Genomic DNA, 20,094 nt, shown 5'->3' with positions numbered 1-20,094 from the left:
ATTTATAAAAGGAATAAAAGCGATATATTCTGATCAAAAAGCAAAATTGATAGTAAATAATAACAAAAAATATTGAAATTACGAAAGGTACAAGACAAGGGTGTCCACTATCACCATTATTATTCATATCGGTACTGGAAGTCTTTCTAAGGACTATAAGGAAAAATGAAAAAATAAAAGGAATTTCAGTCGGTTGGAAGGAATATAAAGTGAAAGCCTTTGCAGATGACTTGGTATTCCTTGGAGGTTTTTAAGCAGAGTTTGGACGCCCACCTGTCACGAATGTTTTAGTTGAGATTCCTGCATTGCAGGAAGTTGGACTAGTTGACCCCTGTGATCTCTTCCAACTCTGCAGTTCTATGATTCTATCCAAACCCTTACAAAGTACTCATTGTTGCAGCTGGTTGGGTAAAGATACAACATTTAATTCACTTCTGCGCCGAAACATGGATGGTCTGCACCCTTTCAGAGAGACTAAACAGAACTTCGTGGCAGCCACTGCGGAACACTGGCCTCAAGGGTGTGAAATGTGACAGGCCGCCGGCGAGCGCTATAGGCTGTACTAGGCGGCTTGACGTAGGAGACCATGTAGACGCTGTTCATCACTCCAGGCACGTTCTGGCCCCATTTTTTCACAATGTGCTTGAAAAGCCCATAGTTGGTTGGTGGTTCTGAAATGAGGACAAAGGCAAAAGTGGGCAGAGAAACTGTACTAGTTTCTACACACAGTCATCCATTCCTCTGGATCCTCTGCACAGGCAAATCACCATCAGAATTCAAGGACCACATTACAGCCGGGCAAAAATGCTCAAGGAGGATGCAAAGCAAGGCAGGTGAGAGGGTGTGGTCTGGGGCAAGGGGGGTGACTAAGGAGAAGGTGTGACCTGGAGAGAGTCATGAAGGCCAGGTAGAGAGGACCTTGGACCTGAGTTTCTCCACCCTTGCTCTAGGGCTGGAGGTACTTACTTGAAAGGTTCCCTGCACCCAGAGCAGCTTGCCTGCATGTTCAGTGACAGAGGCTCTTCTCATTTGCCTGCTACTCATGACAGGCATTCAGGACAGGGCTATCTTTGCAGTAGCCCACAACTTTAGAATTCATACCAGGTGGCCTTAGAGACCCACCTGTTTTCATTGGCTTATCCTTCTTCTCTGTTTTGTTACTGAGCTTCCTGGGATGGTGGTCTTACAGAAAGTTTGCAGTTTATTTATTTCTGGGCTTAGCACCCGGGCCTTAGGTTAGGGGAAATGATGGAAACAACTTTGATGTGATTTGTGCAACATTTTTTTCCTGATGTGATTTACTGGTTTACCAATTCAGAAACAAGACCTAGCCATTCAAAATTTGAAATTCAAGCCCTCGACAGCTTGGGAGAGGTTTACTTGAATTATCTCCTTACCCTATATCTGCCCACTCAACCACTTCCATCTGCGCAACTGGCACATTTACAAGTGTCACATAATGCCCGTTCTGCACTTGTAATGAATCAGTGCTTCAGTCTGGCAGCACCAACTCTTTGGGACTCCCAGACTTTTGATATTAAGCCCCCTGATGCATACAGTGGTACCTCGGGTTACATACGCTTCAGGTTACAGACACTTCAGGTTACAGATTCTGCTAACCCAGAAATAGTACTTCGGGTTAAGAACTTTGCTTCAGGATGAGAACAGAAATCGTGCTCCTGTGGCGCGGCAGCAGCAGGAGGCTCCATTAACTAAAGAGGTGCTTCAGGTTAAGAACAGTTTCAGGTTAAGAACAGACCTCCGTAATGAATTAAGTACTTAACCCGAGGTACCACTGTCTTATGTTCTAGGAGGCTTCATTTGGTCAGAATCGAGTATACCCTTCCAGAGATAATGCTAAATGCATCACTTCTGGTAAATGAACCACCATAGATGCTAGAGGGCTGAGAAAATTTTTGTCCTGGGCTTTTTAGCCTTGCCTACCCAGGTACCATCTGAAACCAAAAGGACACATTGTTTGCCAGATGTAAAATATATTGACATTATTCTCAGCTCTCCTACCCCACTAATGTAAACTGCTTCATGCTTTGGTTTGCTTTGCTTAAGCAGCATGTAAATCTTTCCAAACAAAGTATCTAACCAATGAACTATCCGGGCAGAAACACAAGTGAGGAGAATATTGCAAGCATTGTGATGCATAGGGCAAAAATAAAAATAAAAATCTGTGTGTTTGGATGACTTTCTCGGCATTATGATGATGATGGAATAAACCAAAGGCCTTAATGAGAGGAAGGGATGGGCAATCCAAACAGCATGTAGAAGAGATGGGGAACCTGTAACTCTCGGAATGTTGCTAGACTACAGCTGCCAACATTCCTGCCCATTGGTCATGCTGCCTGGGACTGTCGTCCAATGACATCTGGAGGGCTACAGGTTTGCTAGTTACAATATTCTTTTAATTCAGGGATGGGGAAGCCGTGTGAACATAGTTCAGATGTTGCTGAACTACAGCTCCCTTCATCTCTGACTATTGACCATGATCAGAGGTGGAGGCCATTAACATCTGGAGGTTCCTACAGTATTCGCACAGGATCTCCATGGAATAGATACTTGGGATGTTAATGGGTCAATGGGATGTTAATAGGTTAACAGGACCATATAATAAATGATGGATTGGTATGCATGATGAGAGCAACCTCCACTGTTGTCAACCTTCAAGGTTGCCTTGTCTCTTTTTTCTTTTCTTGACACGCTACCACATACCAACAAGCGGGTAGTCTGTCTTCTCTGGGATCCAAGCCATTTTGTGTCTATTCCATTTGCGAAGTGGAGGCAGCAAAGGGTTGTAGCCATGCCTATTATATTGATCGTCATATTGCGATACTAAGTGATGGTGTCTCGGTTCTTCGTGGTGGGTCAATATGTACTTCTTTGGCAGGCCCTAAAATATAACACATGCTGAGCTTTAGCACAAGAATCCATTCTGCCTTTGGAGACATGCAGCCCCAGACCTGGATCTGTCTTCCCACCCTCCGTATTACTTACATCCAGCTGCTTCATAATTCTTTTCATCACCATTCGGTCTGGAATCTGAGCTGGGTAACGAACGTAATCTCGGTCATAGGTGCTTTCGCCGGTTCCCTCATGGTCACGTATGAACTATGAAAATGCAGACAAGTGGCAGTCACTCTTTGGGAAGCAAGCATATTTTATTCACGCACCTTGGAGTCCTGGAGCAAAATTATGACCCTCTCAGATTCCACAGCAAGGGTAAGGAACAAATGGGCCTTCATATCTTCTTGGACTCCAGTGGTGGCTCTCTAGATGTAATAAGACTCCAGCTCCATAAACCCCAGCCAGCAAAGAGATAGTGGAAGTTGTAGTTCATCAACTTCTGGAGTTTGTCTAATCCTGTGCTCCCCAATCTTGGGTCTCCAGCTGGTTTTGAACTACAACTCCCATCATCCCTGACCACTGGTCCTGCTAGCTAGGAATGATGGGAGTTGTAGTCCAAAAACAGCTGGCGACCCAAGGTTGGGAAACCCTGGTCTAATCCTTTCTTAAAGCCATCCATCTTCTGTGAGTGAATTCCATCGTTTAGCTCTGAAGTTCTTCCTATTGTCCTAGATCTCTGACATTCACATTCACTGGGTGTCTCCAAGTTCTGTTATTGTGCATAATCTGATGCATAAACACTGTGCAAATGTTTATACACCTCTATCATATTACCACCCCACGGTATAAGTTGGAAAGCCCAATTTTCAGAGCAACTCCCAACAGCCAAGGTAGTCCTAGTAAAGTTAGACACAAATTCTCACAAAAACAAAATAACACAATCAGATAAAACCTGGCTTTCAAAATTACCAGAGATCCCAAATGACTGGCATTTTCAAAAGGGTTTTCATGTGGTGTCAACAAGCCCTGGTTGCCACTCTGGGAAGAGAACTGTGAGATCCAGGGGTCTCCACTGAGAAGACCCTGCCAGTAGTCACACCCTCCTCACCTCTAACATAATGGTCTCCGAGAAATTTATACAGTCATGCAGGAAGTTGTTTTGGACTAATTCACCCCATTGGTCCATGTAGCTCATAATTGTGTACATAATCATACGACCTTCTGTAGACATCTGAAGGCAGCCCTTTATTGGGATGCTTTTAATCCTTGTTGCGCTGCTGTGTTTTTGTATATTCTCCTGGAAGCCACCCAGAGTGGGCTGGGGCAATCCAGTCAGATAGGCAGAGTACAAAAAATTAATTTATTATTATTATCATCACACTGACTGGAAGCAGCTCTCTGTGGTTTCAGATAGGGGACATTCCCAGTTTTGCCTGGAGATGCTACGGACTCCTCCTTCATGCCAAGCATCTGTTCTACCAGCTCATCCTGAGTCAGACCATGGGTCCACCTACTGCAGTATTGTCTACACTGACCAGAAGTGGCTTTCCAGGGTTTCAGAGAAAGTATCTCCTAAGCCCTACCTGGAGAGACCAGTGATTGAACCTGGGACTTTCTGTCTGCGTCAAGGTGCAGTAGTTGGTTCCTAAACCACACAGAGCTTAATAATAATAATAATAATAATAATAATAATAATAATAATAATAATATATTATTTATGCACTGCCCATCTGGCTGGGTTTCCCTAGCCACGCTGGGCGGCTTCCAACAGAATATTAAAATACAATAGTCTATTAAACATTAAAAGCTTCCCTAAACAGGGCTGCCTTCAGATGTCTTCTAAAAGTCTGGTAGTAGTTTATTCCTTTGACATCTGATGGGAGGGCGTTCTACAGGGCAGGTGCCACTACAGAGAAGGCCCTCTGCCTGGTTCTGTGTAACTTGGCTTTTCGCAGCGAGGGAACTGGCAGAAGGCCCTTGGAGCTGGACCTCAATGTCCCGGCAGAATGATGGGGGTGGAGACACTCCTTCAGGTATATTTCAGGTATTCTTTATAGGTATGCAAGCCCTTTGATCTGTTCTTGAAATGGACCAGGAAATTAATGTGTCCCATCAATTTTATCCCATGTTATAGCTGTTAGGGGTGGGGTGATGCTTCATTACAATCTTCTTCCTCCCCTCTCTACTGCAACCACCTGGGATTTAGTTCCCCTTATTTCTTTCCTTCCCAAACCTACCTTTTTTCTTTCTTCCAGCCAGTTTCCAATAAGTACTTTAGTAGAATATTTGGGTTCTACCTTCCAGCTGGGCGTGTACCATTCCTGTGCATCTCTACACTGAGTAAACATGGTCCCGTTCACATGCTTTGGCAAAGAGTGAACTCGAAAGGTCCTAGACTTCCATCTCTGTATGTGCAGAGCAGGACATTTAACCTCTGATGTTCCCTGGTCTCGGGTTGCCTATTGTTGACCATCCCCATGGTAACACTCCAGGCAACAAGGGATTCTACGGTGGTGAAATCAATTCTACTATTCCACTGAAGGCAACAAAACACGTGTTTGTGAATGGACGCAGAATAAGGGGATAATTTGCTGCTTACCCCCCAAAGATGAGGAATCCAAATCCAGAGGCATGATAGGCTGGGGCTGGTGGAACTGGAATCCAGCAACATGAAGATTACCCACAACTGGATTGCAATCTGACCACTGTGAAGATGTCTGGGTTTGGACAGAAAAGGGCACCATCCTATGCATGCCTACTTAGAAACTACTCCCATTGGGTTAACCTGGAACTTACACTTAGCTAAATGTGTACAGCAGGCACGTCCAACTCCCAAGAGACTGTGATCTATACACAGTATTAAAAATCTGGCAGTGTTGCTGAGTTTTATTTAGGGAGCCAGATTCCCCCATTTTCCAATAGCATGCTCTACCTAGTGGCAGACAGCACTACCACAAATAGCGCAATGAGCCAAAGCAAACCTATATTGCCCTCTAGGGAAGCCCAGGCAGCTGCAGTGGTGGCTAGGAGCTCACTCTCCCCACCCCCTACCCAACTTAGGCTAGTAGTCCAACTGCAACTCTGATTTGGCCTCCTTTACTCATGCATTTGTTACTTGCCAAGGTAGACTACTGCAATGCATTTAGTGTGGGGCTACCTTTGAAGATGTCTCAGAAGCTTCGGTTGGTACAAAATGGGTTGTTTCCAACTAAGTCCTGCTCAGAGTTTACCCATTGAAATTAAAATATCTATGGTATGTCAAATCTGCTAACTCCTGTGGGTCTGCTGTGAGCGGAGCTAACACCGGATACAATCTGATGTGTCCACCTGGCTATTGTTTTGGACCAGGTGGTCAGAATGCAGGCACACCAATGCCTGTTAGAATTCCTGCTCTGTGATTGCAGTCATGGGATTGTTGTCTTTCACGTGACAGTGTATGTTTTGACTCCAGAGAGTGGGAAGTGATGGAGACAGGGTATTTGTCTTACTGTGTTCCGTGAAGTGGGACTATTGTCCTTTGTTTTTTTCTCTCTTTGCTGTCTGATGCTAGAGAGAGAGGGAGCCTTGTTGCAGTGCTCCGTGTATGTTTGTATGTTAATAAAGTAGATTAGCCAAAATGCTGAGTTGCTGAGGTCTGTTACGCACACTGAGAACTCTCTGCGGATCCCTAAGTGTGCTGGTATCTGTTGGCATCGGTGATGTTTGGGCTAAAGAAAGCTTTTGAAGCTCCCAAAGGACCAGGAGGGAGAGAACATGCCAGTTGGGCCTGTGTCTCTACCAGGTCCTACTCGAGTGTAGGACGAGCTCCTGACAATCCCTAGTGGGGTCTTTGCCTCACCCCCAATATTTTCTGGTAGAGGGCTGGGCCCCCTTCATGATGAGCACGCGGAGGAGGCTGAGCACAATGTGGTTCAATGGTTGGCTTCTCCTGAGCATGAGAGAGGAAGCCACGTCTCACTGGGCTCCCTGCTTGGCCTACTCCCATCGACACAAGGTCTCTATCCCCTTTCTCCTTGGTCTAACATCATATAATATCTTCATGACTGAGTGGATTGGGGATTTGAATGGGGAATGGGGATTTGAACCCTGATGTCCCCGATCCTAGTCCAACATTCTGACCACCACTCCAATTTTGTTAAATTGTGGGGGCGGGGTAGGGAACCCTTCATGGGATTTGGGGCTCCAGTTGCCCCCCAGGGATACCATGTACAGACTCCAGTCTTGCTCCTCTTAAAAAACATCTAAACATTTGAGGGTTTGTAGGAATGGTTTGCCAAGAATGGTCACATGACTGATCCCCTACAGAAAAAAAGGTTGGCACAAAAAGCTGAAAGACACAAATCTGTTTCCCAATTACCTTGTTCTTAAATTGGCAACATTCAAACATTTATTGAGGTTGCTTCTTTTCCTGAATATCATCCATATGAAGATTTTTTTTAAAAGAGTTCAACAACCTTGGATCATAGGCACTACAGTGGTACCTCGGGTTAAGAACTTAATTCATTCTAGAGGTCCGTTCTTAACCTGAAACTGTTCTTAACCTGAAGCACCATTTTAGCTAATGGAGCCTCCTGCTGCTGTCGTGCCGCTGGAGCACAGTTTCTGTTCCCATTCTGAAGCAAAGTTCTTAACCCAGGTCATCCTGAAGCAAAGTTCTTAACCCGGGTATTTCCGGGTTAGCGGAGTCTGTAACCTGAAGCATATGTAACCTGAAGCATATGTAACCTGAAGCGTATGTAACCCGAGGTACCACTGTATTAGGGTTGCCACATGAACATACGTGTGCACAGAACAATTTATTAAACTGCTTTACATGTACATATGAGCTCTCTTTAAGGCAGGGGGATGTTAACTCTTGTCCTACCAGACTCCTTCTCCAAGATCTTGTAGCTTAGCCAGCGTATATCGTTCTCAATAGGTATATTGTTCTCAATACTGAGAAAAACTCCCTGTGGTTATTAGACCATGATGGCATCAGGGTGTGTGCGTGATTTCCAGCAGAACATAGCTCAATTCCCATTGTAAGCATAAGGTTGGGTGTGTTTGTCTCTCTCTGTGTTATGCCATGCTCCCCACAGCAGCCATTTTTCATTATGCCATACCCCCTAGCAGCCATTTAGCATCATATCATAGCCCCACCATGGTAGCTGTTTTATGACTGGTGCCCCAGCACTCTCTCAAAGTTCAGGATGTTCCCGCCGGTCCAAAATGGTCGGAGATCCCCGATTTAGAAAGATGCTTTTTGGTTTTATAAGCTCTTTATAAAATTGACTATCTTGTCCAGCCCTCTTTTACCAGAAGGGAAATTCAACCAGTCTCTGTCGAAGAAGGTTAGAATCCCGTGGAACCCACTTTCAATGTGGTACCAAGTCACTGCTATGCCATTGTCCTCCAATCTTTTCTTGTAGAGTAATCCATCATCCCTCAGGACATCGTATTCACAGGTTACGATACAGGTCTCCGGAAGCAGGCGGACAATGGCATCGTCGGCAAGAAGGGGCGAACACTCTGAAGAACTTAGGACCTTCACTTTGTTGTAGACTTCATCATCACAGGGAACTGTCGCCACGGGCTTGTAGCCTCTGGTTTTAAATTCGCTCGGGATGTTTTCTGCACTCAGCCATTTCTTGTACTTCAATCTCAGGTCCACCGGAACATGAGAGCCTTCCAAAATATCTTCGAGGAGCGAAGCTTCCCCATTCACGTGTTGCAATATGTAAAAAGCAGCCCGTTCCCTGAATAAAATGGGCACGGCGTAATTTTGCTGGTATGAAGGCAAGTTGAAGTCTACAGCCTGGAGGCCCGGGTAAATGAGGATCTGTGCACGCACTTTTGCAAGGCCTGGTCTATTCACTAAACTCTGGGAGATACAGGCAGCCATGCAGCCACCCGCGCTGTCGCCAGCAATGATGACACGGGTGTTGTCCACACCATAGTCTTCTGCAGTCTCCAGAAAGTGGGTGGTGGCAGCAAGACAGTCGTTGAGCGGGGCTGGATACTTGTGCTCAGGAGCCAGACGGTACCTAAGGCAAAATCAATCCACAGTAAATCATTTCCATCTGAGATTGTGTATGATGCTGCTGCTTTTGAATGATCAAATAACAGCCAGTCCCCATAGGGTGAAAGGCAGGAAGCCCACCAGCAGGTGGAGCCAGAGCCAATGACAGGCAACTAATTCTACTCTTTCCCTTTATCTCCTGTCTGCTGAGTTCTTCAGGAACAATGCTGAGATTAATGAAGAAGCAGACAAACCATACCTACTATCTATCTATCATCTATCTATATCTATCTATATCTATCTATCTATCTATCTATCTATCTATCTATCTATCATCTATCTATGTATCTATCTAAAAAGGGACGCGGGTGGCCCTGTGGGTTAAACCACAGAGCCTAGGGCTTGCAGATCAGAAGGTCGGTGGTTCGAATCCCCGCGATGGGGTGAGCTCCCGTTGTTCGGTCCCAGCTCCTGCCGACCTAACAGTTTGAAAGCACGTCAAAATGCAAGTAGATAAATAGGTACTGCTACAGCAGGAAGGTAAACGGCATTTCCATGCGCTGCTCTGGTTTGCCAGAAGTGGCTTAGTCATGCTGGCCACATGACCCAGAAGCTGTACGCCGGCTCCCTCGGCCAATAAAGCGAGATGAGCGCCGCAACCCCAGAGTCGGTCACAACTGGACCTAATGGTCAGGGGTCCCTTTACCTTTATCTATCATCTATCTATCTATCTATCTATCTATCTATCTATCTATCTATCATCTATCTATCATCTATAAAATATATATTCTACCCCACCTCCCAAAGAAGCTAAGGGCGGCCAGCACAAAAATGAAAAAAGCAATTAAAACATTGTAAGAGCAGCTGCAATACAGATGCAGGCTCTCAAAAGGCTTGTTGCAGGAGGAATATCTTCACAGCACCTGCAATATTTAACAAGAGGAGGTAGATGCCACAATACCAATAACCTGCTTCCTACATTATGTGGAATGGACCTCCTGATAAGACAGGGCTTGGAGGAATCAAGACCAAGGTTGGTGGTGCAGGGCCCCATTTCCCCCTATATGCCATTTAGGCACATGGGCTTACCCTCCATGGCAGTGGCATAGTATGGGAGGGGGCCACAGGGGCATTGACACAGATGCTATTAGGCAGTTGAATGCTCATGCATGCTCCCTCCTTCCCACTCCATTGTTCCGCATGGCCCTGGGTGCTGGCAACCCACGCTACGCCACTGCTCCATGGGCAGGCAGACCTGGAAGGTGGTCCACAAAGGGAATGTTCCCCTTGGGCTGCAAAGGGCGCTCTTTCCCTGAGGTGAGCAATGCTGAGCTAGATAGACAAAAGTCTGGCATGGTATAAAGTAGCCTCTCATGTATGTACAGTGGGTTACCCGACTTGCTCAGTGGTCAGAGAGCCAGGGTAAGTTCCGGCTCACGGGGCAACCACACAATTAGGCTTCCTTCTGCAGCTGGCAAGTGAGCTGCTCTTAACATTTTGCCATGCTGTGGTTGAGTCCATCACAACCACAGGGGGCTGGGGGGTGGGGTGGGTGGAAAACATTGACTTACTCCACAGACACAACCACGGATTCACTCTCTCGGGCCAAATAGCGGCAGATATTTTCATGGGTTTCTGAAACAATAATATTCCCATAGTTATCCATGTATTTAATCATTACTAAGATGTGATGGTTTGATTATGTACCTCCCAGGTGCAACAGTTAATGAGGGAACCTCATCACCACCAAAAATATATGCCAACAAAATTAACAGAGAACAAACTCCCTGGGGGTGTTATTGCAATATATTCATTCAACAAAATAGGGAAAATAAGTATGTTTTTCACCATGATAAGGAAGAGAGGGAGGGGAGGGGAGGAAGCACAGATCCCATCAGGGCCTGCCCCAGTCAGACTCCATCCCCTTTGGCCAATAGGGAGTGGGTGGGAGAACAGTAAAATTACAGAATTGCATTATTGTAAACCATATAAATCCCAAAGCTACAGTTTCTTCTAGTTTCAAAATGCAGATCACTGCCCCGTCTCCCAAAAGATTTTTGTCCATTACTTTCCAGTGACTGAAGGAAGAACAGAGAGTTAAGGTGGGCTAAATTAGCAGGTTAATTACAAGCGGAACAAATAAATAAATATAACCCCACTGAAAAGTAGTCCAAGATGTAAAGCTCCAGCCTCATACTGGAAAGCCTTGACCTACCCTCTTCCGATTTTTAAGTCTCTTCAAAAAGATTTGAAAGTTTTTCCTCTAGAGCCCATGAGGACTAGAAGGTTGATGTTGTTTCTCTAAAGCTAGGATGTGGAACCTTTGGTCCTCCAGATATTGCTGGACTTAATCGTCCCTCATCACTTTTGGTAATGCAAGCTGGGGCTGACGGGAGTTAGAGTTCAGCAACATCAGGAGAGTAAAATGTTTCCCACCCCATGCTCTAAAGCAGTGTTTCTCAAACTTGTTGTTGGACTACAACTCCCAGCATCCAACAATAGCTAGAGTCCCAAGTTTGAGAAACACTGGTCTAACCTATCTCACAAGGTTGTTGGGAAGATATAATTGCAGGGAGAATTGTGTAGGTCAACTTGAGCTTGTTGGAGGGATGGCGGGGAAACAAAACAGAACAGAACAGCAACAACAACAACAATGCACAGGAATCAACAACTACTTTGAAACTTGTCAATAAATGATGGCTGCAGCCCTTAGGATTGTTAAGGCACATCCTGACTCCAGAAAGCCCCCTTTGGCTTGAGATATTTTTGTGGATGCTTTGGTGTGGTTAGATGGCTGATGATTTTGAGGAGAAACCTTATTATGAAGTGGGTCTTAATTCAGAGGAGATCCCTCTACAAATGCTCTCTGTGTATGCGTTACCCTACTTCATTCAGATGTTGACGCAGATTAAGTTTGGACATAACTCACGGATGCTTCCAAACACCCAGCCGCCTCCATGAAAGAACACGATCCCCCTCCTTCCACCAGCAGAGGGAGCCTTCGGTTGGTAAATCCGGACAGGCACATGCTTAAACTTTGCGTCTTTAATGAAGAGTGCATTTTCTTTCCCCAGTTTCCGGCTGTTTCGCACAATCCGCACAAACTGGATTTGTGTGCAGATATGTAGGTTTTCCAAGATCCTTCCCTTTTGAGAGGGGGACAGGGAGAAGAAACAAAAGTCATATAGGAATTAACTCGTGGCAAGTTCATCCAAACAACTATTTAGATGTTCAAAATCTAAGGATCATAGTGCTACCCAGATTGGATTTAACATGCTGGGGCATGAGGACAGGGGAAATCATTTCAAAATTATAACATTATGGGTTATGTGGTGGACATTCCAGATTTAGATATACCGGTAAGCTAAACAAGCTATAGCTTGGGGCCCACTCTCTTGGGAGCACCCAAAAAATATAAAGGGAAAAAACCCCTGGATGTACATTTCCAAAATATAAGATAAAAAACAAATAAAATAAAACCTGCATACAGCAACAGTGTTTTGTGTTGTGTAGGCTCCTATGATGTAAGTAATGGGCCCTGCCTGCTAGCCTGCTCCCTAAAATATCACTGGTTTGCTCACTTCTATATGTTGGGTGCCTACATTCTGCATGTGCAAATGGCTTTAGATACATATGAGGTCCATAAATTACCATGTAGCATATATTCAACACAATAAACAGTGACAATTTGTTGTTGACAAAGGACAGCTGGACATATAAAGGGCCCCATTACCTTCAGTAGCTTAGGGCCTCATCAAACCTAAATCTGACCCTGTGTGGTGGATGTGAAGAGTAATGATATAAGAGAAGATTCATTTCATTAATATGCTTTTTATTAGTTTTCTTAAATAACAAACACACACAAAAATTAACAAAATAAAATAATAACAAAAGGAAAAACATACCTACATCTATAAATCCCTAAGTTCTTACACCCCCCCCCAAACCCTTACACCACCATATTCTTAATTCCCATTATCCTTCCCAATAGACTTCTGTCTTCCTCAAAGGAAGGAGGTCATGACTAAATGGGCGATAGACATTGGCTTTAACACTGACTTTGAGAGATGGCTGGAATTGTGGAATGTTACTATGAAGTTCACGGCGTGTACGGCATTAAGGGAAAACCTATGGGAAATGATCTACAGGTGGTATCATACACCAGTGAAGCTAGCTAAGATCTATAGATTGAAGAACAAAAGATGCTGGAAATGTGGGGAGGTAGAAGGAGACTTCTACCATATGTGGTGGTCATGCAGCAAAGTGAAAGGCTTTTGGGAATCGATCTATAACAAGCTAATTTTTTTTTTTAAATACACTTTTCCCAAAAAGCCCGAAGCTTTTCTGCTAGGAATGATGGGCAAAGAAATTGAAAAAGAAGATAAAACATTATTTTTATACGCCACAACAGCCGCAAGAATTATGTTAGCACAAAACTGGAAAACGGAGGTAATACCCACTATAAATGACTGGCAGGTTAAAGTGATAAACTATGCTGAGCTGGCTAGAATAACAGGAAGATTAAGGGATCAAGACAAACAGAAATTTCATGATAATTGGAACAAATATTTGATGTATATTGGAACTAAATTTCAGATGACACTGGCGGGGTTGGAATAACTCTAACAGTAAATGATTACTATGCAAAAGAGATAAAATACATGAACATAAAACTTATTTGATACTTACCAAAGGAGTGGAGGGAAATCCAAGGCTCGGCAGAGCCCAATTCAACTGTGTATTATACATATGATTTATGGAACGGATATAATATGTGCAAGCTATGTAATGGATTTGGTATATGTCTATATGTAATATCAATAAAAATTTATTGGCAAAAAAAACAACAACAAAAAAAAACCAAAGCGGGTCTGTCTTATCTTTTTGTTAAACTGCTTCTTTGACCATTTTCCTATTTCTTTTATTATTTGAATGTTATACTTACAATATTTCTTGTAATTTGCGAAAACTTAATCAAAGCATGTCCAGCTTTTGACTTGAGGAAACTGTTTTTGTTTTTTGAAAAAAAAAATCTTTATAAGTTTCCCACTCTTTTTTAAAAAAATTTTGGTTTGGCTGTCTCCTAATTGTCTCTGTCATTTTTGCCAGTTCAAGATATTCAAAGAATTTATCCTGACATTAGGTTACGTTTAGGATAAGTGCAATAACAACCTTGTAAATGCTTTTTTTCTTTTCTTTTGTCTTATTTATTTATTTACATGGGTGTGTATTAACAATTGTTATTCTTTTCATCATATATATATATATATGATGAAAGCAAATATCTTACCTCTACGGGGAGGAAACCTTCCAGCTGAAAGCACCAGCCTGAAGATGACGAGTGAGACCTCGTCGAAACGTCGCCTAGACACCCCAACTTTTACACGGGAAGACACCCGAGGACACCAAAACCTGCATTCCTGTACCCGTGAAAATCTACGAAAGCAAATATCTTACCTCTACGGGGAGGAAACCTTCCAGCTGAAAGCACCAGCCTGAAGATGACGAGTGAGACCTCGTCAAAACGTCGCCTAGACACCCCAACTTTTACACGGGAAGACACCCGAGGACACCAAAACCTGCATTCCTGTACCCGTGAAAATCTACGAAAGCAAATATCTTACCTCTACGGGGAGGAAACCTTCCAGCTGAAAGCACCAGCCTGAAGATGACGAGTGAGACCTCGTCGAAACGTCGCCTAGACACCCCAACTTTTACACGGGAAGACACCCGAGGACACCAAAACCTGCATTCCTGTACCCGTGAAAATCTACGAAAGCAAATATCTTACCTCTACGGGGAGGAAACCTTCCAGCTGAAAGCACCAGCCTGAAGATGACGAGTGAGACCTCGTCGAAACGTCGCCTAGACACCCCAACTTTTACACGGGAAGACACCCGAGGACACCAAAACCTGCATTCCTGTACCCGTGAAAATCTACGAAAGCAAATATCTTACCTCTACGGGGAGGAAACCTTCCAGCTGAAAGCACCAGCCTGAAGATGACGAGTGAGACCTCGTCGAAACGTCGCCTAGACACCCCAACTTTTACACGGGAAGACACCCGAGGACACCAAAACCTGCATTCCTGTACCCGTGAAAATCTACGAAAGCAAATATCTTACCTCTACGGGGAGGAAACCTTCCAGCTGAAAGCACCAGCCTGAAGATGACGAGTGAGACCTCGTCAAAACGTCGCCTAGACACCCCAACTTTTACACGGGAAGACACCCGAGGACACCAAAACCTGCATTCCTGTACCCGTGAAAATCTACGAAAGCAAATATCTTACCTCTACGGGGAGGAAACCTTCCAGCTGAAAGCACCAGCCTGAAGATGACGAGTGAGACCTCGTCGAAACGTCGCCTAGACACCCCAACTTTTACACGGGAAGACACCCGAGGACACCAAAACCTGCATTCCTGTACCCGTGAAAATCTACGAAAGCAAATATCTTACCTCTACGGGGAGGAAACCTTCCAGCTGAAAGCACCAGCCTGAAGATGACGAGTGAGACCTCGTCGAAACGTCGCCTAGACACCCCAACTTTTACACGGGAAGACACCCGAGGACACCAAAACCTGCATTCCTGTACCCGTGAAAATCTACGAAAGCAAATATCTTACCTCTACGGGGAGGAAACCTTCCAGCTGAAAGCTGACACCAAAACCTGCATATATATATATATATATATATATAACCCCCCTATTTTTCAATAAAGATAATTAAGAAGAAGAAAAACCTAGCCCATCTAGGAGAAGGAAATCTCTGATCCTAAACCTCTGCTGCCTTGGGATATATTTGGGAGAAGAACAGGCTAAGCAGTAAACCAGGGGCCAGCAAATGTTTTCAGCAGGGGGCCGGTCCACTGTCCCTCAGACCTTGTGGGGGCTGGACTACATTTTGGGAGAAAAAATGAATGAATTCCTATACTCCACAAATAACCTAGAGATACATTTTAAATAAAAGGACACATTCTAGTTATGTAAAAACACACTGATTCCCTGACCGTCCGCAGGCCGGATTTAGAAGGTGTTTGGGCCGAATCTGGCCCTGGGCCTTAGTTTGCCTCCCCATGCAGTAAACCCTACACAAATCTAGAGTAGAGTCTCTAAGATGGTGGGATGGTGTCTTGTACGTCTCCTTCCAGCAACTCCTGCAGCCAAGCTGGTGCCAAACGTCCCATCAGCCCTGGCCACTGGCCATTTGTGCTAGGGCTGATATTGGGAGTTTTAGTTATGATGTGTATGGCATATAGACCTAATGAACTTGACCACTGGTTCCCAGTCTTAATGAACTTGACCACCCTACCCTATAACAAGCTTTATTCATAACAGCGGTTTGTGCAACCTCCTAAGGAAGGTGACAACGCAACAAAATTCAAAACAGTAACAGCTAATTGCACATTTATCCAATATCAAATTAAAACCATTTAATTAATTCAGCAACATTGATGAACTCAATCGAGCTTTTGAAAGTCATTGGCACCTACACTACATCCCTCTTGCTTCTTAGCAACCCCCCCCCGGCCCCCACCCAGGTAATCCCACTGCCCCTTTGGGGAACCGCTGGGCTAGATGAACAAACTAGCTTTATGGAAGGCATGCTTCAACTGATTGCTTTGAAGAAAAAGCAACTGTGGCAATGGAGGCTTATCCACTGGCAGGAATGAGGCCCTGCTCCACCAACCTCAGCGAGTCGCTGCCTGCCTGCCTGTCCTGCCTGCTTATCAACTTTCTCCACCACCACCCTAATCTCAGTGTTGTCCTTGTTGAACTCAGCAAAAGTTGAACTCATTGGCTTCATAGAACTGTACAATTGTAGAACTGTGGAGCTGGAAGGGACCTCCCCCCCCCCCAGAGTCACCCAGTCCCACCCTGCAATGCAAATAAATTCAACAAAACCCCCTCTAGGTAGCCATGCAACCTCCAATGAAAGAGAGAGTCCACCATTTTTATATATTTGAACATGATAGCCATGTTCAAATATATAAAAGGATGTCACATAGAGGAGGGAGAAAGGTTGTTTTCTGCTGCTCCAGAGAAGCGGACACGGAGCAATGGTTCCAAACTACAAGAAAGAAGATTCCACCTAAACATTAGGAAGAACTTCCTGACAGTAAGAGCTGTTCGACCGTGGAATTTGCTGCCAAGGAGTGTGGTGGAGTCTCCTTCTTTGGAGGTCTTTAAGCAGAGGCTTGACAACCATATGTCAGGAGTGCTCTGATGGTGTTTCCTGCTTGGCCGGGGGTTGGACTCGATGGCCCTTGTGGTCTCTTCCAACTCTATGATTCTACCATTCTCTAAGGGAGTCAGTTCCACTGTCAAACAGCTCTTATCCTCGGAATGGTTCGTAGGAAACTCTTTCATTATAATTTGAATCCACCGGTTTGGGTCCTACCAGCCTGGTGGGATCTTGGTGGTCATCTAGTCCAACACACAGACATGCCAGCATCTCAACCCTTGGTCCCCCATCCAATTTGAAACCATACCGGACCCTGCTTAACTTTGCAAATGTGCTAGCAGTTTTATTGCTGCGCCACTAGGAGGCCAGCTTGCTCCATCTTCCATACCACAGCTCTTCAGATAATTTGAGGACAGCTCTCCTATCACCTCTCAGTCTACCAGGCTAAACAGCCCCAACTCCCTCAACTGTTCCTCATCGAGGGCTTGGTTTCCAGACCCTCGATCATCTTGCTTGCCCTCCTCTGCACACATTCCAGTTTGTCAATATCCTTCTTAAACACCCTTCCCCACTCTCAATAGCTCTGGTGCCACCTTTCTGATTTCCACCTTAACACTGGGTAGCAGCTACCACAGAGCTGCAGAATCCCTCTCCAAATCTGGCACGGGGCCTACACTAATTGCCTGGAGGAAATCTGCTTGCCTATTAACTGTTATCTGCTCCTGAAAGGGCAGTATGTAGTAAACAACGCTTTCAAGGGCAAACAGCAGGCAAGGGGTGGGTGGGTGTGCTTCAGCAGGAAAGAGAGTGAGTGGGAAAAGATTGAACATGCCTCCTTCACCTCACTGCATACCATTCTCTGTGGCGGCACCTTGCCAATGGAGCTCCCTTCAGCATGTGCTCACCTCAGATATGTTTTAAGAAGAGACTTTAAACCCTTTTATCAGGCCAGAGTTTTGGACTCCTATGAGACAGACCATTTCCTTGGAGTGCAATTTTATTGATATTATTGCAGCAATTCTGGCCATGCCAACTTTGAGAGTTTAACTTCCATTTTACTTCAGCACAGCTGTTTCATCTGTTAATCTTTAGGTTCCCTGGGCTCCAAAATGAAAGATGGGCACGATATAAAGGTCTTGTGTAATTGCGTATTTATTTATTTTTTTTAAAAAATCTGTGTTCACTTTCTTTCTCACAAAGTTTCTTCTTTCTCATTCTTTCACTTACTCATTTACTCATTCATTTACTCATTCATTCATTTACTCATTTACTCATTCAAAGTCTGCCTGTGAGCCTACTACAAACATTACTGCTCCCACAGCAGGCAGTAATTGGTGTTTGCATGAAAATGTTCCAGAGGTCCTGTCAAACACCATTAATAATTTTTAAAACACTCTCTCTCTCTCTCTCTCTCACACACACACACACACACACAGAGAGAGAGAGAGAGAGAGAGAGAGAAAGAGAGAGATAGCTGTCACATCCAGACTGTTTAAAGCACACGGGTTCCCCCAAGGAATCCTGGGAAGTGTACTTTGCTCCTTACAAAGCTACAAGTCCCAGCAAACTGCACTTCTCAGGATAAAGGTAAAGGGACCCCTGACCATTAGGTCCAGTCGTGGCCGACTCGGGTTGCGGCGCTCATCTCGCTTTATTGGCTGAGGGAGCTGGCGTACAGCTTCTGGGTCATGTGGCCAGCATGACTAAGCCGCTTCTGGCGAACCAGAGCAGCGCACGGAAACGCCGTTTACCACCAGAGCGGTACCTATTTATCTACTTGCACTTTGAGGTGCTTTGAGCAACCCGTCGCGGGGATTCGAACCGCCGACCTTCTGATCGGCAGGTCCTAGGCTCTGTGGTTTAACCCACAGCGCCACCCGCATCCCTACTTCTCAGGATACTTTGGGGAAAAGTCACGTGCAGCGTGGATGTGACCAGAGTCTCACTCAAGTCACTACAGAAAGTTCAGCGAAATGCTAGCGCCAAGCAGCTACTCTGAACCTGGAGAGTTAATCCTGCCCAGTCAATCAGCACCAGAGTCAAACTTCTGGGTTGCGTTTAAACACTGCCAAGCTCGTTCCTTTCCCTTCCCCTCCTCCTGCCCAAGAATTCGTCTCCCGTTAGATCTCTCCCTCTCCGACAGGGGGGCGCCCACTTCACCATTCTCGATGTCGGATAGAAACAGGTTAAAATCAGGAGGAGAGCGCAATTGCGCGTGGCGGATGGGGAGGCGGTTAAGTTCGTGGGTTTCCCGCAAGTTACCACCTCGCCTTTGGATGGGGCGCTGCGATCCACTCACCAGGACAGACGCCCCAATCAGCGTGGCGTGAATGATTCGCAACCTGGCCGGGTGCTCGACTCCAGGAGGGATCTCCGAGTTGGCGTAATCGAAATAAATGCTTCCCAGAACCAGCAGGAGGAACGCTGCCAAGAGGGCAGCCACCAGGAGCACCAGAAACGCGTGCAGGAAGCCCATGTCGCTGCGGCTCGGAAGAGCGCCTGCTTTCGCCCTTGGATTTTCCTTCTCACCGAACTTGGCTTGGGCTGTAGCTTATTTGCTGCTTTCTCGCGTGGCTGCGATACACAGGTTGCAGGCAGCTGGAAGGAGCGTCCCTAATCCCCTCCCACACGCGGGAGGGAACGAAAGGCGAGCCCGGGTTCCTTCAGAGCAGCAGAGAGACCGACCGAAGCCTCGCAGGATTCGATTGCCACCCCCAGAAATTCAAACGCCCCCTCCCCTTTCCCATGCAAGCCGAGCAGAGGCAAGTGTTGTTGCGCATGCAAAGAAAGAACCAGCGAAAGGTTTTCGCGTCCTCAAGGTTGCTGAACAGGTTAACAGACTATGGAGACACCCCAACAGGAAGCGCTGCAGAAGGCACGGCGAAGTGAAACTAACTTAGGCTCAGGAGCTGGCCGGGCCAAGTATTTCGTCTCTGTTGCACCTCATTGGGTGGAGAGAATGATTAAATCTAGGGGTCTCCACACAGCTCCAGCGGAGGTGGAAAACCTGTGGCTCTCCAAGTGCAATTGGACCACAACTCCCACCCAAGTGCAAT

General features: G+C 45.4%; 2 protein-coding genes across 2 annotated transcripts; both read right to left on the bottom strand.

Moving 5' to 3' along the window:
- Positions 1-404: 404 nt before the first annotated feature.
- On the bottom strand, positions 405-5,327 carry CFAP107 (cilia and flagella associated protein 107). Its single transcript, XM_083752881.1, has 4 exons — positions 5,094-5,327; positions 3,007-3,120; positions 2,725-2,902; positions 405-671 (listed from the first exon to the last, which is right to left on the bottom strand). Exons 1-4 carry the CDS (start codon positions 5,202-5,204, stop codon positions 475-477), a joined length of 600 nt encoding a protein of 199 aa, XP_083609007.1. The 5' UTR covers positions 5,205-5,327; the 3' UTR covers positions 405-474.
- A 2,768-nt stretch (positions 5,328-8,095) lies between these two features.
- LOC310850792 (arylacetamide deacetylase-like 3) lies at positions 8,096-19,661 on the bottom strand. Its single transcript, XM_083752744.1, has 4 exons — positions 19,338-19,661; positions 11,784-12,000; positions 10,426-10,489; positions 8,096-8,879 (listed from the first exon to the last, which is right to left on the bottom strand). Exons 1-4 carry the CDS (start codon positions 19,512-19,514, stop codon positions 8,105-8,107), a joined length of 1,233 nt encoding a protein of 410 aa, XP_083608870.1. The 5' UTR covers positions 19,515-19,661; the 3' UTR covers positions 8,096-8,104.
- Positions 19,662-20,094: the final 433 nt, after the last annotated feature.

Source organism: Podarcis gaigeae (assembly GCF_964106915.1).
Source record: "Podarcis gaigeae genome assembly, chromosome: 8".
In the NCBI taxonomy this organism is placed as follows: domain Eukaryota; kingdom Metazoa; phylum Chordata; class Lepidosauria; order Squamata; family Lacertidae; genus Podarcis; species Podarcis gaigeae.
Note: the sequence above shows the minus strand (reverse complement) of the source record. Positions and strands in the feature narration are given on the sequence as shown.

What these genes read in the sequence shown, in the direction of transcription:
- CFAP107 (XM_083752881.1), bottom strand. Translation starts at nt 5,204, where the DNA reads ATGTTTACTCAGTGTAGAGATGCACAGGAATGGTACACGCCCAGCTGG. An exon ending in GAATTATGAAGCAGCTGGAT is followed by an intron (nt 2,903 to 3,006) that starts GTAAGTAATACG and finishes GTTATATTTTAG; the next exon opens with GGCCTGCCAAAGAAGTACAT. An exon ending in GACAGACTACCCGCTTGTTG is followed by an intron (nt 672 to 2,724) that starts GTATGTGGTAGC and finishes TCCTCATTTCAG; the next exon opens with AACCACCAACCAACTATGGG.
- LOC310850792 (XM_083752744.1), bottom strand. Translation starts at nt 19,514, where the DNA reads ATGGGCTTCCTGCACGCGTTTCTGGTGCTCCTGGTGGCTGCCCTCTTG. An exon ending in TGATTGGGGCGTCTGTCCTG is followed by an intron (nt 12,001 to 19,337) that starts GTGAGTGGATCG and finishes CCCTCTCAAAAG; the next exon opens with GGAAGGATCTTGGAAAACCT. An exon ending in CTGGGTGTTTGGAAGCATCC is followed by an intron (nt 10,490 to 11,783) that starts GTGAGTTATGTC and finishes TTATTGTTTCAG; the next exon opens with AAACCCATGAAAATATCTGC.